General features: G+C 39.8%; 3 protein-coding genes across 3 annotated transcripts; all 3 read left to right on the forward strand.

Moving 5' to 3' along the window:
• The first annotated feature begins 1,583 nt into the window (after nucleotides 1-1,583).
• apoa2 (apolipoprotein A-II) lies at nucleotides 1,584-3,026 on the forward strand. Its single transcript, XM_069656701.1, has 4 exons — nucleotides 1,584-1,658; nucleotides 1,839-1,883; nucleotides 2,264-2,495; nucleotides 2,598-3,026. Exons 2-4 carry the CDS (start codon nucleotides 1,841-1,843, stop codon nucleotides 2,752-2,754), a joined length of 432 nt encoding a protein of 143 aa, XP_069512802.1. The 5' UTR covers nucleotides 1,584-1,658; nucleotides 1,839-1,840; the 3' UTR covers nucleotides 2,755-3,026.
• Nucleotides 3,027-8,088: 5,062 nt separating this feature from the next.
• On the forward strand, nucleotides 8,089-9,877 carry apoc2 (apolipoprotein C-II). The gene is made up of 4 exons (XM_069656883.1): nucleotides 8,089-8,165; nucleotides 8,393-8,455; nucleotides 8,558-8,714; nucleotides 8,806-9,877. The coding sequence occupies exons 2-4, from the start codon at nucleotides 8,407-8,409 to the stop codon at nucleotides 8,894-8,896; spliced, it is 297 nt and encodes a 98-aa protein (XP_069512984.1). The 5' UTR covers nucleotides 8,089-8,165; nucleotides 8,393-8,406; the 3' UTR covers nucleotides 8,897-9,877.
• A 1,599-nt stretch (nucleotides 9,878-11,476) lies between these two features.
• On the forward strand, nucleotides 11,477-15,984 carry LOC138584207 (trypsinogen-like protein 3). The gene is made up of 5 exons (XM_069656383.1): nucleotides 11,477-11,516; nucleotides 11,604-11,739; nucleotides 12,456-12,709; nucleotides 15,496-15,632; nucleotides 15,793-15,984. Exons 1-5 carry the CDS (start codon nucleotides 11,477-11,479, stop codon nucleotides 15,982-15,984), a joined length of 759 nt encoding a protein of 252 aa, XP_069512484.1.
• The last annotated feature ends 2,554 nt before the right edge of the window (nucleotides 15,985-18,538 follow it).

Genomic DNA, 18,538 nt, shown 5'->3' on the forward strand with positions numbered 1-18,538 from the left:
TCCATGTGGGAGAAGATCCAGACGACCATTGATAACTACAATCCGTTGAAAACAACCAAAGCAGCTGATCAATCCCCTGAAGGCTAAAGAAAAGATGAAAATAAATTAATCTTCAGGTCACATGAGATATCTATGATTCTTACTGCTCATCGCTGAACATATTGTGTTTCACACGGCTTTGCTGGTTATGTTCGACACAGAAATAATCTAACTTTGGAAATAATAATACTCCAGGTTCACATCTAACAGCTCAAATAAAATAAAATATTAATACATGACAAAAAAAGAAGAGCAATAGCAAAAACAAAATAACCGAATCAACTTGATAAAATCAAACAATAACATATATAGAAGATATAGTAAAGTGGACCCTCATTAAAAGCCAGTTTAAAAAGATAGGTTTGCTGTCCTAAGATCCAAACTAAAAGCTGCCCTCCAGGAGCTTCTAAAAGAAAGGCAGCAGAAGATCTGAGAGTACGGGTTGGGATATAAAATGAGAGGCAGTCGGTGATGTGTGAAGGTGCTAAATTATGTAAGGCCTTGTTGTTGAGTAAAAGTACTTTATAATCAATTCTAAAAGAAACTGGAGACGAGAGCAGAGGGATAACGTGTCACTGTCATTTTCTAACAGACTTTTTGTGGAGAGCTGCAACAATCTAAGCGGCTGGTAAAAAAAGCATGTATTAGCATTTCAGCATCTGTCTGGTTTAAAAACTTATTTTGGCAATATTCCTCAGATGAAAAAAATTATGTTTTTGCAACCTTGTTAAAATGGCTAATAAAATGAATATCAATCCCAAATCTGTTACGTGTTTGAATCTGGTTGGAGAGGCTGGTAAAAACAGATTCCAGTCTCGGCCGAAAGTTTCAAAGAATTATTTTTTTTAAAATTATAAATTGAATGAAAGAATCAGAAGGCAAATTAATATTTATGTATACAATCTAGGAGCATAATTTGTCATTTCTGTGCGCACTTTTGCATATTGAATAAGGAAAATACAGTTTGCCAAATCTAGAAAGTAGGAAGGAGAGAAAAAAGAAGCCAAAGGTAAAACTACTAAAACAACTAGTCTGTTGCGGGGGTTGAGGGTGAAAGGTGAAGGCAGAAGTCCCAGCATGCATTGCTCTGGGTTCAGCACGGTATGTCTAGACTGATCATGGTTGATTGACCTGCTGACCATTTAACTCTCACTATAAAGTGATTCCATAGAAATGCTGACGAGCCAGAGTTAACGTATTTAACGCTACCTTACTGCAGCGTGACGAGGCATGAGTTTTTTCTACCATGTGGGATGTGAGGATTATAAACTGCGTGAACTTTGACACACAACTCCGTCAGTATCAAGAGGGCTCAGGGTGCGTCGCCGTGTAAAAAAATAGATAAACTTACATTAGAGCGACATTGCCTAACCCCCTACTCATGTTTCCACATACAGTATTTACAGTGAAGATCATGTACACTGGACTTTGTTTAGGTGACTGTGTGTGCGCGTGTGCATGCACAAGTGTGTGTGTAGGTGTGTGTATGCTCATCAGATGACGTTTGTTTGCAGTCCCCCCCTATATCATCCTGTCCAGATGTGAGCTCCGAGTTACAGACAACTCGCCGTCAGAGAAGACTGTCACTTCTTGGATCTGTACATCCAACTCAGCAGCAGGTAATCATTCTTCTGCATTCAGCAGCTTCTCTTCTAAATAGACTTTTGTCTTATTAAACAGTTTTTGCGTTGGATTTCTGCAGTTTCATCAACCTGCTTTCATCTCCTTTAATCAGTTGAAATGCCAAATCTGGAAAACGGAGAGTTTAAAGTGAAGTTTTCTGTTTTGTTTTTTTTCAGAGATGAATGCAAAATTTGCCGTGGCACTGATCCTCGCTCTGCAGGGTAAGGCAACATTACAATGCAACCTCAGTTTTTTTAGTGGAGCTAAATCATGCGTCTGCGGGAAAAAAAGAATGTAACCGTGTAAATCAAATGAGTTTCAGTGTAAATGTTCATTTTTCAGACGTCAGACAAAATCATTCCTTGTTCTAAAAAAAGGAACAAAAAAAAAATTGTTGTTCTGTTTTATTTAAACTGTTGCACGGCTGAATCAGATTTTTGATGCAATTATATGTGGTAATTTTCAGCTTTTCACTGAGCACATTAAAAAAACAAAGGGTTGCTTTTTTGTTCCTCCAGTGAAAGAGTTTACAAAGATAGTCCTTTCAAATAACCATCTGCGCTTCTCACATAATAATCCAACAATTCTGATTTCATTACAGTCTCCATGAGCCTGTGCGAGATCGCCGCACCTACGCAGGAGCTTGTTGACAAGTATGAAGAAATGAAAACTACCTTCGTCAAGAGGCTAGTGAAATTGTACGAGGAGGCACGGGCAGCCACTGCTCCTTTAGTGCAGCAGGCTGGTGATATGCAACAGGGATCACAAGTTAGAGAGTATGTGGAGGACCTGCAGGCCAAGCCTGAGTTCCAATCATTCGTCAAGTTTGTCACGTGAGTAAAGACCCAGTAAACGTGCTGATGTTTTTAAGAAATGTGTCCACCTTAAAAGCAAAGTATTACAGTTTTATAATTGTTTTTTCTTGAATTGTGCAGAGCCTGCCTTGAGGAAGCATCACCCCTGGTGACGAAGGCCCGCTTAACAACCCTGGGTGCATACGAACATTACTTGCGCCCCCATGTTGGCGAAGCATTGAGCCAAGCTATCGACCAAATGAAGGTCCACCTGGACAAATACCTGCCTGCCGAGTAAAGAAGACCAACCTGCCAGTCAGCAGCCTGTAGTAGATGATAGTTCATAGAAGGTGCACCAGATTAGGCTGAGAAGAGCAATGCACAATGCAAATACAATCCTTTGCCTCTTTTCAAATCAACATCCTAAAAGAATCATGAAAGGTTCAAAGCAGAGCAAATATGTCAACACCAGCTATGCAAAGAGTGCATGTATAGTATTTTGTGTTTGATACACTAACCCGAATGTGATGTTTATGTGTGAGTTTGTGCATTAAAGCGAACTGGAAACTATTTGAGATGTGCTTCTTCATCAACTGTTTGAGCGTTTACCACCACAGACAGACAGACAGACAGACAGACAGACACACCTGTATAATAACAAATTACGTTGTCTTACATTCTGGCATCTTTACCCTGAACAGAGCTTTTAGATAACAGGCTCAGTTTGGGTGAGTGATTTAAACCTCCTGTGAGGAACTTTGGGTTTGATTTTGGCGCCCCCTGTGGACAAAGCCGACCTCTCATCTCTTTGCTGATTTTGTCCTGTACATGCTTTAGTGGTTTTTAAAAGAAAATCTCATCCTGCTTTCTTTAACAGTCTTATGTATCACTTACTTTAAAGTTTAGCCCTGGAAAATGCAAACAAAGGCAACGTGCAGTGAATCGCTTCGTCTGACACCTACCCCACCCGCCAGCGGTTTCAGGCATTGAGAATAACTATATAGAATTAATCAGTCTGGTCGCAGATGGTCGGGTTTGCTTTTGTAGTTCATATAGAGTCATCAGAATTATTGTCTGTTCCATAACCAGCAAAAACTCCTCACAGGAGCTTTAAACGTTACACTATATTAGAGAGTAGTCATGGAAAGTAACTTTATGTACAAGAGAACTGTTCTCAAGGAAAAAAAAGACTCAAAATGTGCTTTAACATGTTTGTGATAAACTGAAGGACGCAGTGGATTATGGGATACGGGTTTAGAAAACTGAAGTCCTCCTAAAGCTAAATAAACACATTTTTAAAAAATGGATAACAAGGCTGATTTTCGGATGACCTGCGATACGTCAAACTAGCCAAAGATATATAAAGTCCTCATCATTAAGATAATCTACAAAAACTACAGCAGTAAAATGCAACATGAAAATTAAAGCAGCTGTAGTAATAATCCTATTCGTTCGTATTAAAGTTAAACAGGCACTATTTTCTTCATAAGGAGAACCTTTACTTGTGATATTTTTAGAAAATCTTCGCTGAGAATACTAAAGTTGACTAAATGGAAGCAGATTATTTTTACAGTAAGAAGTACTTTGACTAAAGTAAAGGATAGGTATTCTGATGATATATGATGATTTCTTTGTTCAGTAACTCAGGCGACCCCGGGCTGCACCAACATGTGGTGAATAAAGTGGTCGAGTGGAGCGACAATAATGCTCTTGAGATAAATACAAGACAACAGAGGAAATGGTATTTGGCTCACCATCTGACCCTCATGATGCTCCCATCTTTATTCATAACAAGGAAATCAAGCGGGTTTCTTCTCTTAAATTCTTGTGTGTAATGATCGACCGTTTACTGTCCTGGAAAGGCCACATTGAGTTGATGTGAGAAAGAATTGATTTCCTTCACCAACTAAGATATTTTGGGGCGAGTAAACAAATTCCTCTTTTGTTTTTTTACTTGTGTGATGATGAGTGTCCCACAGGACTGTAACAGCACATGGTACAGTGTCTGTGCGCTGTGTTAAAGTCTAAACTGCTCCACCAAATGAAAATCTGCTCAAAGATTGTAGGCCAATCACTTAGAGAAACTTTATGAATCACTCCTACAGAAAAAAACATGTTAAGACTGGCAAACCGGAGATACAGGGTCCCAGGGTTTAATAAGGTGTCCAGGGACCAACCGACCGGATCTATCTATCTATCTATCTATCTATCTATCTATCTATCTATGTACCTACTAGGGATGGGCATTTTCATTACTCTCAACATTTGAGTGATCTAATTACCTCATGAACGATTAATCGTTTACTCACAAATGATAGATTTTGTTACCGTTATCTTTTTCTTTCAAAATTCTTTTTATTGAGTTTTCCTTGGATGCATTTCAACAGCGAATGTCAGGGCACAAGGGATTCACTTCAACACTTCAAATAAATAAGTAAAATAAACAAATCTGTAAATATCTAAGTAAAAACTATGCCAAGATCATACAGAATCAAATCATACCAAAACAATGCAAGTTAAATAAAATAACCATAAGAAAGAAATAAGAAAAAAAGGGAAAATGAAATAAAAGTAAAACAAACAAACACAAACAAACAAACAACAACAACAAAAAAGACACAAATACAAACACACAGGAAGGGACAACAAAGACAGGAGGGGAAGGACTGGGGGTGGGGGGGTCCAGTTGTGCATTCAATCACTCGTCCTCAGCTAGGGCATAGCTACAGTGGGTCCACTGAAAGCCTATCACTCCAACTGTAGTCCATCTAACCGCTTCACAAATTCAACAAAGCCATCCCACGTCCCATGGAAGTTCTGAAACCGTTATCTTTTTCAGTAAAAGGAACACACTACTGGAATGCACTACCATCAGAAATAAAAACACAAATTGACATGAAGACTTTTAATGAAAAGGTGAAACACACTTTAAACACACATTCTATATGTGCCACTTTTAAAATGATTGTAAGGTGTATTTTTTTTGTGTGTAATTTTTAAAAACTTAAATACATTATAACGTATGAGAATGCAACTCAAGTATGTGCTCTAGTTAAAGATGACTTGTACTGACCTTTTAGTAGAAATGCCTAACCAGGGACAGGGGTTGCAAATTAGCCTCGGCTAGAAACCCTATATGCAATACATATGTCTCATGTTACTGTAACCTGTCACAGTGTCTTTGCATTGTCCCTGACAAATAAACTAATAAATAAAAATAAATAAATAAAAATAAAAAAACACGTCGGACACGGACCTTCCGGCCCGGAAATAAAAGGCTATATGCCTGTAAGAGAACATTACTATCTAACATTTACATTAATGTAAATAAATAGCCAACAATGGAAAGCAAGTGCAATTTCAAATGCACTGAACAACCTTAACAGTTCCCCTCAATTAACGTTGTTGTTACATTCCGTTGTCATACGTCACAACGGTAGTGGACTGTATGGACTTCTGTTCGGTGTTGATTCACACGTAACTCAGATTGTTTCCACTCTGTTGTCCGGCGTGATGGTGGCTTGTGCTCCGCCATCAGCTCACGGACGCCTTCTCCTTCCACAACATTTAATGGGAGCACATCTCCAGTCACCATGTTCGTTATTAGCGGGCTAATCTTCTCCGCTCTGGTGTCGTCACAACGGCGTGTGCTAACAGGGCTAGCAAATGATGCGGGACTGTCTGACTTGTCTGTCTCCACTGGCTTCTCCTTGTGCTTTAAGCATCAAACTAGTATTTCCATGATGTACCAGTTTAACACCACATATCTTGCACAGTGCGTTACTGTCGTCTTTTTGTCAAAGGACTTCCAGACATCACTTTTCCTGGTCACGGCTGACATGGTGCATGTGAGCCAACTGAGTTAAACTACTTTAGCCGAACACAACACATGCACGGGTGCACGAGTAGTGTAACGTTAATAATGACGTCAACTACGAGTATTTGAGTACTCGATTATTCGTCCCCATCCTTACTACCTACCTAGTGATCAACCGACCATACCTATCTACCTATCTACTGACTGACCGACCGTATTTATCTATCTATCTATGTCTCTTTAATCAGCGTACGACCACATTTCTCCATCAGTATAAATCCTAGAATACTTCTATTTGGTGTAAACAAATATTGTCAGTGGGCTAAGGGTCATTATCAACGGTACAATATTGTGCAAGAGCATTTTCACGTCTCTGCTGTGTAATAATGACTTGAGATCAGCATTAATAGACTGTAGTGTGAGTGTTTCTGTAAGCGTAGATAGAGTCATTGTGCAGCTTAACGTCGTCGAGTCGTCGCAGCTCTGAATCAGCTGCGTTTGATCAAAAGCGTGAGCTCTGTGATGGTTTGAATCCCACTGCTGCCCACATCGTCTGTCCTCAGCTGAACCGACATTGTGACATGTGAGGCCGCCTCACATGATGGGCTCCGATGTTTGCTTCAATCTCGGTCAACATTAGAGAGATGAAAACAAGGGATCAAAGGGATCCAAACATTTCTGCCGCTCTTTGTAAATATACACAATGAAGATACGGGAAGTAAAATACTTCCTGCTCTAGAGTTTGCTGATTTATTCAAATTATAAATATGCTCTTAAGTGACGGGGGGGAAAATAAATATATGTCTGTATAAGTTTTTTTGTATTATTACTTCTGTCTGTAACCTGTTTTTCAGTACTATAGTTTTATTGTGAAAGTTTGACTTTGGCTTATAAGCAAACACAGGTGATTGGCCTTAACAAGGATAAAAAACTTTTTTTATATAATTAAATAGCCTTTAATGAAAACCCAAAGGAAAACAAAAAATAAATGTGCTTTTTAGGTAAGGGTATTAAAATGTTATTACTGTTAATTAAAAAATATCTGGGGGGGAAAAAGCACAGAACAAGCAACAGCAAAAAAATAAAAAATAAAATAAAAAATGGCCCGCACTTTAAAAAGCCAAAAACATGGGATCAAAACTTCTCTGTTGCTCTAAAAATATTATTTGGGGGAAAAAAGCACAGAAGAAGCAACAAAAACAAACAAACAAACAAACAAAGCTGCACTTTGTTCCACCAGTTTCATTTAAAATCAAATCACACAAGGAAGAAAAAAACTTCTGATTACAAACCCAAACACACTTTGATCAAAAAGAGCTGCGATGTGTCCGTTATTTCAGCTGGCATACATATTTCATAACCTGAATTAGCCTGGTGACGTGTTCAACACACTCTAGACTTCTGACTTTAACAGGACTTAGGACTGTCCTGGTGTGACATGAACGCATCACCACCATTATGCAAGTAACAAGTGTGTCCTGGTGGAGGTGGTGGAGGTTTTACGAGCATGCTGCATTAATGAACTACTAACCTAATCAATGGAAAATGATTGTTTTTTCATGTTACTATAGGTCACACTCACACAGTCAGAGGGAAATGTCTCATCATGACTCTGCCTTCAGCTCTGTGCTAAGAAAATCAAATCAGACCAGATTCCTATGTGTCTTTTGATCACATTTAAAGCTCTATAAACGCGTTGTGTTTGCAGAGATAGAAGACACACAACACACACACACTCCCACGGACATACACCGGACAACAGCCCACGTTTATCTCCCGCAGAGTGCACTTTGGTTCCGGGAGCGACAAGTCAACACATCTACTCTCCTATATAACAGGAAGGGGCAGTGGAGCCTCTTACTCTGTTTCCTTCACTTCTGGAGAGGAATACAGTGAGTACCGACACTTTGACTTCCAATATTGATTAGGATCGAGTGTAACAGGCTTAGAATTGCAGGATTGTTTTGTAAAAGAATTTTGATAAAGGGGAATTAAGTTTTTGCTATTAAAAAAGGGCTTTTAGACAAAAATCTCTCAGTTACACACAAGAGGATAAATGTTTGACAATGTCTCACTCTAGTGGATAAACTGAGGTAAACTTTTCTCTCTCTCCTTGCAGATACGAGTGACATCATGAATAAGCTGCTGGTCGTCACCGTGCTGGTTGCACTCCTCGCTCTCAGTAAGTGCATTCTGTATGATCATTAAATGACATTTAAAAAAAGTAGAGAAGAAAAGATAAACGTGCGGTTCCCCTCTGACACTTCTGACCTTTTCTGTGCAGGCGCTGAAAGCTTCCGTATGCCACGACAGGCTGAGGAGGAGCAGGGTACCCTGACCAAGATCACAGACTCCGTCAAGTCCTACTACGACAGCGTCATCAACACCGCCAGAGGATGCCTGGACAGCATCAAGGGCATGAAGCTGGAGGAGAAGGCAATGTAAGAAGATAATTTAATAGCAGGTTCAGTGATGCAGTATAAACATGCAGGGAGGATTTGTATTAAAAATCTTCTCTTTCTTTCCCATCAGGAATCTCTACACTGACACCTCCGCAGTTGTGGGCACCTACGCCGGCATCCTGAACGACCAGATTTACCACACCTTCTACCCCCAGCAGTAAACTTTTCCAACGGCCTCGGCTACATTTTCTGACAGCGCAAGAACTTTTAAGCTTCATACAACAAGGCCGAAAAATGGTCATTTGACGTTCAGGTCGTATCATAACTCACCAGAGCCTCAAACTTCCATCAGCAGCCGCTCTTTGTGGCGCTGTCTCGGGCTGTAAATGTTGATAACCACCCAGCGGGGACTGTTGGCCTTTGGGAAAACAACAAACAAGCTTGCACAGAGGAACTGGACAGAACAACAAGCAAAGAAACAAACATCACCCTATCATGTGCCAACAAAGCAAACATTCAATCAAAATGCTAAATAGTTTAATGATTTACAGTCACCTGCAGTTTTGTTTTCTGTAACGGTCATCTCTGAATTCATTTAAATATTTGTGTCATATCTTGATATAAATATTTATACAAGAGAACCTGGTGTCTGTGGTTGATAAAAGTTACGTCAGCTTAGCGTTTGATGCAGTAAATTGTGCATATTTCTCTTGTCTCTAAGACCTGTGCTTCCTTTCATCTCCTGTGTAAAATCTCCAGACTTCTATCAGCTGAAGCGGCACCAGAGCAGACGCTTCTGCTGTAATCAATAATAAATGAAAAGAAACAACATGTAAGACATACCAACAGAGATGAATAAGCAAACTGTGACTGTGAAGTTTGTTTTGTGGATTTCTGACAACCAGTGATGCAAGAATGGTGTGTTTTTAATTACACCATGAATCAAACACAAACAAGAGCTACATACAAAGCTACACAATTGATGTATATTAAAGCTTCTACTGGTTCTGAAATACAATACACCTGCTGCTTGTTTTGCAATTAAACTTTTATAATTATGTTTGGTACCCAGATTTTGAAAGAGTGGATCTGATTTTGTCTCAGATGTTTTCTTTCAACTAACATTTCACCAGCACAAGAAGAGGACTGCTCAGCAAGCTGAAACGTGTTGTGTCCACGACTTTTACGTTTACCAATAAGGTTTCAATCTCACTGTATTTATCTCTCCATTAAAAGCTGTTCACCAATTATATTTCTACATTTGAATGTTTTCGTGCTGTAATGACATCCAGTTATTCTGCTGCACCTGGACCCTGTGAGGGTGTGCAGACCAATGACTGCACGTAAAGATGGACGATGCGTCTCCATCTGCTCTCATTGTACGGAATTGATGCCATACCCCCCCCCCCCCCGTGACAGACGCTGCCATCTTGTGAAGGTGACATCATTTAGAGCCAGAGTTGCGCAGCAGAGATCGGCGGGTGAAGCCGCTGTAGACACTTCCGCTAACCAAAACACACACTTACCTTACTGAAAAAAAACGTCAAAGATCCCACACGGCAGCGTATTTAACAGCAGAGCTTCTTTGTGTGAATCAGACGTTCACAAATTGTTTTAGTTACGTCTCCTCCAGATCGGCTGCAGGAGCGGTATTTGTCAACAGAGCTGTCAATCATCCTTTTTACAGCATCAAATTAGAACTAAACTTGTCACAAAATGAACACTTGGACGTAAATCAGCATGGTGAGAACTAACTATAATGACAGAAACCATGTTTGAGAAAAATGTACTTGGCGTGTATTTTGATTTTATAGTTTGACTCATGTCCCATCTGTTAACATGGAGGAGGCGGGCTTTATGAGCTATACTGCAGCCAGTCAGCAGGGGGCGCTCGAAAGGTTTTGGCTTCACTTTTAGGGACTTCTGTTTTCTAATAGAAGGGATAATCATGACATCCTTGCAAAGACAATTTAGGTCGCGGACTAAATATGAAAACTTTTTCTTATGTAAAAAAAAAAGAAAAAAAAAGGAGGATTTCTGTGGTTCATCTAAAAGTCAGTGTTGAAAATGTTCCTCAGCAAATGTGTCAAAGTATATTTAGGAACATGTGTTCAAAGTCAGGGTGATAGCTATCAGGAGGAAATGTTCTCTCTCTGACTCCAGTAATCGTGACATTACGAAAGAGTCCTTAATTCATCAGTGTTGTGTAATCTCCATTAATGACTTGTGTAATAATCCCTCAAGGACGCAATCTTGCGGCACTGTGACATATTTTATTGCCATCGTCAATTCATGAATTTATATGGCTCTTTGCTTTATTAGATTTTTAACCCTGGAGCACTCTTATCTCCTTTATTACTACTATGCTACAAAAGATTAGTTCATTTATTCATGACACCATTAATTATTTCAATTCATTTCTATTTATTTCAAAGTAATATGTCAAAACAACGCCATTTTTTACTGATCTTCAATCTGCGTAAAAAGACGTTCTCCATGACACTGAAATCAGTTGTTTATTGTACACACCATAAATGAAGGCTTCGTTTTGTTCTCCGCAAAGGAGTAAAAGTTTCCTGTAAACAGGGTGTGTCGCTCTTCCTGGACATATTGTTAAATAATAATGTTTAAAAATGTCTCTGATAAGGTTAACACAAAGGTTACGGCTGAACTGGAAATGATGCATGACAGTAATAAAGCCACCTGTTCCTCCCACTGTCCTCAATAGCTCACAGGTATTAAAACGCCGGACTGATCACATCGGCCACTTTATCAGAATAGAACAACAACAGAGAGACAGAATGTATCTTCTCCTTCTGGTGGTTGCTTTGGGGCTCGCAGGTAGATATTTGTGTTTTTTGTCAAAATAAAAGTTTCATGATAAGGCAAGCTTTCTAAATTCTCTTTGTTTGTGTTGGTGTGTTACAGGAGCGTCCCCTCTGCCGGACAACAAGGTGTGCCAGCCTCACTCCAGACCCTGGCAGGTCTATCTACGGGGTGAAGGCTGCAGTGGAGCTCTTATTAATGAATGGTGGGTTGTAACCTCCTTTACCTGTACACCCACGTAAGTACTAGTGCATCTTCGCTGAACACTTACTGTTTGTGTTGAATTAAAGGCATAGTTTCTTTTTGCATCTTTGTGTCTTACTGATGTAAAAAGTCGCATTTGTATCGGTTATGTTTTTGACTCCGCTAGCAGCGCTGCAATTTAAAATAAATTAATTTTCCGCATAATATCTGCAGTGAAAACATTTTTGGGCTTAGAAAAACCTCCCTGGAGTGCCTGTTATTCTGCATTTTTAGAATTCAACCAAGTATTTTTTAAATGAAGGCACTGACTGTTACCTTTCATTCGATAGCAGCAGCCTTTTCAGCAGGGCCTTTAGTCTGCTCACCAAATGTCTTGCACAATTTTCTTAAAAAAAGCAGAAAGTTATTTATTTTTTGTGTTCCTCCTTCACAAATAGGTCAGACATACTTGCATATACTGTTTTAATACAACTTTATATATTATTTCAAGAGAAATTATCATCATAATGTGTCTTGCACGGAACAGATTAACTTTACAGAGATGTGTGCTTGTATTTAACTTTGTAATAATGTGTTGTGAAGGCTTGTTGTTGTTGGCAGAACCACTGTAATGTTCACTAAACCCTTGGTAACTAAATCATTTGTCTGATTATAGCTCACTGTTCCTCTGTCATGGTCATATTTCTGCTTCACGCCTAGAGGTCCCAGAGCTTGATAACTCACAGTCTACTTCCCTCCTGACCTTTGCAGACCCCACAATTCCATCGCATCTCTGGGGGAACATGCTGCGTACACGGAGGAGGGCACTGAGCAGCACATCCAGATCGCTGATGTAATCATGCACAGTCCCTACCGCTCACCCTTGCACAGTCTCACCATGGTCCGTCTGGCCACACCCGCGCGCTTCAACCAGCACGTGCGGCCGATCCCTCTGGCCAGTCGATGCCCGCGGCCTGGAGAGACGTGCCATGTCAGCGGCTGGGGCTCCACCACCCCATATCAATGTAAGTAGATCCCAAAGGTGCAACTGTGGCGTTAACACCTCATTAACCTGCCAGTGTTTCATAATCCAGTCTACAAATATTCCCAGTCAACATTTCCACACCAGTTTTTATACAAGTATCTGATCTGAGTAAAGGCTGTTCTACCTAGTGTCTCTTATCAAACACTTGTGTCTATCTTTAAGGCCTGGCAAACAGGTTCAATACATTTTTAAAACCTTATTTGAATGTAATGGAACCTGCTTAATTTACCTTTTTGGTAATTAGCACACTACTAACCTTTGTCAGCAACTACACCAACTGTTTTACTTGGCGGTAGAGTCTGTAGAGTTTCCACCTTTCATCTACCAGCTGAAGTTTGACACCGCACGATGCAGTGCATTTTAGGATTAAAAGTTCCTCTCTGCGAAGCATGAAGTCCTGCAATGCAATAGAACCCCAAATATAGTAAATTACACAAAAACATACATCCTTGTTCACATGCCTGTAGAGCACAAGATAAAAGTATTTGTGTCCTTGTTGGAGGCACTGTGAATCTGCTCTTTGCTATTGAAGTAATGTCACTATGCTAAGCACATGCATGCTAGTGATAGCAGGACGTTTACAGTGTTACAAATTAAGTTAACAGTGGCGTTTAATTAGCTGTAACCGAAGCTGACTCCCTGTGACTTTGTGTGGTGCTGCTAGCTGCTAGCATGACAAATGAAAACAATTTGGGGGACCTATCTTGCTTATCATGTAGCTTCTGCAAAAGTTATAGACACAACTAGTGGTAAATAAACATCGACTACACAACATACCTTTGAAAAGATTAATTCTACACTTTCTGACCTATAAAGCGCTGTTTTTGACCCCAATAGAAGCTCTAGAATTTGAAGTTAATTAATTTTCCGTAGAATATATGCAGTAAAAACATATTAGGCTTAGAAAAACCTGGCTGAAGTGCTTGTTATACTACAGAATTCAACTTTGTATTGTTTAAATGAAGGCATTGACCGTTTTTTTTTTTTTTTCATTCAATAGCAGCAGCCTATTCAGCACGACCTTCAGTCTGCTCCTCAAATGACAATTTTCCTAAAGAAAGCAGAAAGTCATTAATTTTTTGTATTCCTCCTTCACAATACTTAACAATGCTAATGTCACCATGCTAAACGCTTACATGCTAGTGGTAGCAGAAGGTTTACAGTGTTACAAACTAAGTTAACAGGGTTGCCTGCACGCTAACATTTTCAACAAAACAGTAAGTGCAGCTAAGCTAACCAAACTAAATAGAAAATATAAATATTGATCTAACTGTGGAGCTAAATTAGCTGTAACAGAAGCTAGTGGACCACAGGCTAGCCAAGACTTGACTCAATGACTTTAAGTGCTGCTGCTAGCTGCTAGCATGACAAATGAAAACAATATGGAGGACCTTTTGTATCATGTAGCTTCTGCAAAAGTTTCCTGTAGTGGTAAATAAACAACAACATACCTTTGAAATGAGTAATTCTACATGTTCTAACCAGTGTTTTTGACCCCAATAACAGCTTTAGAATTTAAAATAAATACACTTACTGCAAAATATCTGCAGTAAAAACATATTTGGGCTTAGAAAACCTGGCTGAAGGGCTTGTTATACTACATTTTCAGAATGCAACCATGTATTATTTAAAGGCTTTTGACTATTACCTTTTATTCAATAGCAGCAGCCTTTTCAGCACGTCCTTCAGTCTGCTCCCCAAATGTCTCGCACAACTTTCCTAAAGAAAGCAGAAAGTTAGTTTTTGTGTTCCTCCTCTTTAAGGCTTCATACTTCACTTACATGCTTGTGGTAGCAGGAATGATGTTTACAGTGCTACAAACTAAGTTAACAGAGTTGCCTGCACGCTAACATTTTCAACAGAACCATAAGTGTGGCTAAGCTAACCAAATTAAATAGAAAAACGTACATTTTGACCTGATGGTGGAGCTAATTCAGCTGTAACAGAAGCTAGTGGACCACAAGCTAGCCAAGACTTGACTTCACAACTTTGAGTAGTGCTGTTAGCTGCCAGCATGACGAATGAAAACAATATGGGGGACCTATATCGTTTGTATCTTTTAGCTTCTGCAACAGTCCCCTGTAGCAAAACTAATCGTAAAAACACAACATGCCTTTAAACGGATTTAAAACACATTCTAACCAGTAAGAAATTTGCCATAAAAACACATGTTGGTTTACCTTGTTGAAATGCCTGCAGGTATAGTTCTAGTGCTCTTTATATGAAATGCATGGACTGACACCAGGGAACACACTCACTACTGTAGGGAAGATTAATCAGACATTCAGACCTAATAAAGAGACAAATAGAAGCCTGGATCAGAATAAGTAATTTTCATCATGACTCAGGGGAATGATTCTGATCTGCAGGTGGGCTTTCACTTGCTCAAAAAGCTCATCAATATTCTGCTCATTGTTGCTTCAATAAGGCATTAACATTCTGTTGTAATAAAGGCTAAAAATGGCTTTCCTAAATCAGAGAAGTTTCTAATTGCCTGTCAGAAGGCCCAGTTGGTGATCAACACTGATTAAAAGAGGTAGACCTTGAAAAGGCTCAGAATTCATGCTCCAGTGCATGAAGTGGTGATGTATCAAAACAGGAAGTAATCCATGGACCTGTGCAGGGAAAGGAAGGAAACTGAAGTCAAATATTTAGCAGCAGATTGATGAATTATGTAGAGAATATATCGTTTGTAAAATCTATCTTTAAAGAGTAGAATTTGAACTGCTCCATCAGAGCAATAACACATCTTCCTTTTCCAATCAGACGGGCCTGATCAACGCCTGAAGTGTATAACCGTGCCTGTTGTGGATGACCAAACTTGTATGAACACGTTCCCTGAGTATCTGCACTGGAGCCCAGGCATGGTCTGCGCTGGCCGAGCAGACACAGATAACTGCCTGGTGAGCACAAAAAAAAGCAACCTGTGGTTTAGACTGGTGAATTTCTCTCGCCTCTCTTGTGCCACTTTATCTCTCTTTCCTCGTCCTTTACCTTGCTCTGTATCATAGCACTTTCCATTTCATGGATTTCCTATAAACAACCCCCTCCTTTTCTCTCCAGAGGGATAGTGGCAGTGTGATGGTGTGCGATGGCCAGCTGCAGGGTGTGCAGTGGTTTAAGAATGGCTGCAGTAACCCCGCTAACCCCAGTGTGTACACCAAACTGTGCCTGTACAATAACTGGATCAAGGAGGTGATGGACAACTACGTACCCCCTCTGACAACCGAAACACCTTCATGGATGACTACATGAGCCAGCAGAGATAATTCATTAACTAATTAATATAAACACTAACTTTAGGGGTCACCATTTCAGCCAATTAACCAAGAAACTATTGCTTTAAATTAAATGGATAAAACTCACTGAAATATTGTGCATGCAAACTGAAAAATGCAGATTTAACAACTAGAAAAATAAAATGTCATGTGTTCCAACACTTCATGTTTGATTCATGAGATTCCAGCACAGCCTTTTCTCTGCCATTTCTCATTTATCCCCATTTGCCTCAGCAAACTGTTACCACAGCTGGCTAATAGCCGCTGCTAATTAGCTTAAATTTCTTTCGCAGTAGATCACAATTTCACACATGTTGCTGTGTGTGTGACAATGACAGTGAAAATTTGTTTTGTTGAACTAATGGTTCTTGCTAAACGCAGAGTGGAAAAAAGCGGACCTGTATTCACGAGGTGGGTGGAAACATAGAGGAATTATGATGTTGCTGCAATTAATTAAAATTAATGTTAAATGTAGTGTCTACTTTTTTTAAGAGTTATATGGTCTGTCAGTGTTTTAACAGCTCTTTCTGCTGCCATAAGCGGCTGAACAGATGAAATGTAGAACTCACATTAAAGTTTTACAAAATAAGTTTCTTTTTTTGCAAATAACAGAAATGTTATGTTGGAATATAATAGAGAAACTTTCACTTTAATTCCGTTACTTATTACATTCATAACAATTAAATTGGATTAAAAAGAATGAGCCTGGTAATGAGGTTTGTCTGGGAGTTTGGCATTGTGAAAATACTCCTGTGACATTAAGAGAGCCGCATTAATCTGTAATACCACTAGATGGCGGTAGAGCCCAATAATAATGAGAGACAGACATAGTGCCAAAGTCCTAAAGACAGAGGAGAGAGAGAGGAGGAGAAATATTTGCTCATGACCGTGTGGACAGGTGACATGAATCATACATTCTCTGCGACGTTTAGTGTGAACTCTGACCTGAGATCTGAGCTCTGCCTTGACACCAACATGTTTGCAAAAAATATGTAGCTATAAACACGCAGATCAAAAGTAACATTACACAATCAGTACAAAGGAACCAGGGTACACATGGGCGAGTTAAAGGCGCACACACACACAAAGCACAGACGCTGCATTAAAAAAATCAACTACACACATGTGCACACACACACACACCCACACGTACATGCAGAGTGACTGACAGCTGTGTCCATAATCACCCAGGCAGCTGAACATGGGGGCCACTCCGCCATCTGTTCTCAGCATTTCTCTCCCGTTCCTCACCCCCTCTTCTCCCGCCTCAGCGGGGGACAGAAGGCAAACTGAGGGGCTGACTTTGGTAACGGGGTTGTCACTTCAGAAAGCAGTGTGATATTAATTGGTGTGAATTTAAAGAGCCACTGTTTGTTTCTTTCGATCAATTTGGATCGCAATTGTTTTTAATTTGGAGGGGGGCGTTTGACCGAAACCAATTTAAGTAATAGCTTCTGTGTCAGTGATTTAAAGCTTTCGTAATAGATACTTCACTTATTCCCTCAGGCAGGATACCCAATACTGAAATCCGGTGGGATTCCCCTCTAAATACCCTCCTGGTCTCTTTGTGTACTGAATCCCAAATAATCCGGAGTTTGTTATGGCTTTTAGTTTGTGGTCGACATCCCTCCTGACAGTGCTAGGTTAACAGGCTGCTTTGTGAGATCTAAAGCATCTCAAACTCCACCTGAACTCTGTGCTAATGAAAAGGGTTATCTTATACTTGCAAACACCACAGCCCATTTCCACCCTGTAATTTCTAGCTGCAATTCAATCTTTCATTTCCTCAACAAATTAAGCAGCAAAGCCTTCCAAAAAACACCAATATAGTATGTCTGATGTCTGAGATATAGGCTAAAGGCTAACAGCTAGCAGAACTGACAGTCTACAGCCATGCTAGTGGCTCTGTGAGGATGTAGTTAGGGACTGTGGTGCTAAATGCTAGCTTAAGCATGCTCACAATGACAATGTAAACATGCTAATGTGTATAAAGTAATGTTAACCATTTATACCATCTTAGTTCAGCCTGTTAGCAGGCTAACACTTGCTAATTAGCACTACCACAACAACTTTAGCTGATTATTAGTTTTGCAGGTATTTGGTCATAAGCTAAATTATTGGACGTATTAAGGTTAAAGCAACATGTTGGCTCTAGAAGAAGAGCTAAGGCATCACCAAAGTCATTCACTCTGACTTGCACATCAAGAGCAACATTGCTAGCATGGCTAGTTTTGGGGGGCCTTGGGAAAAAGGCAATCTAACTTCACAGTAAAAAAAAGCATTGCTGTTTTATTTTTCTAGAGTGAAATTACACCTTGTTTTTTGCCCTCTAGAGGTCAGGTGCACCTTTCTAAGCTCCCCACTCAGAATTTAATGGAGCAACACAATCAGAAGTTGTAAAGATAAGATGACCTTGCTGGTCGGGGGGATTTTTATGCCCTGGAATAAATTGCAGACACAAGTCTGACTCCCACCGAGGTACTCTTCGTGTCTACTTTTCTGTTGTTTCTACCCCTGAGACAAACATGTGC

The sequence above is a fragment of the Semicossyphus pulcher genome, unplaced genomic scaffold (genome assembly GCF_022749685.1).
Source record: "Semicossyphus pulcher isolate SPU_LCO1_2020_fin unplaced genomic scaffold, fSemPul1.0.p SCAF_9, whole genome shotgun sequence".
Lineage (NCBI taxonomy): Eukaryota > Metazoa > Chordata > Actinopteri > Labriformes > Labridae > Semicossyphus > Semicossyphus pulcher.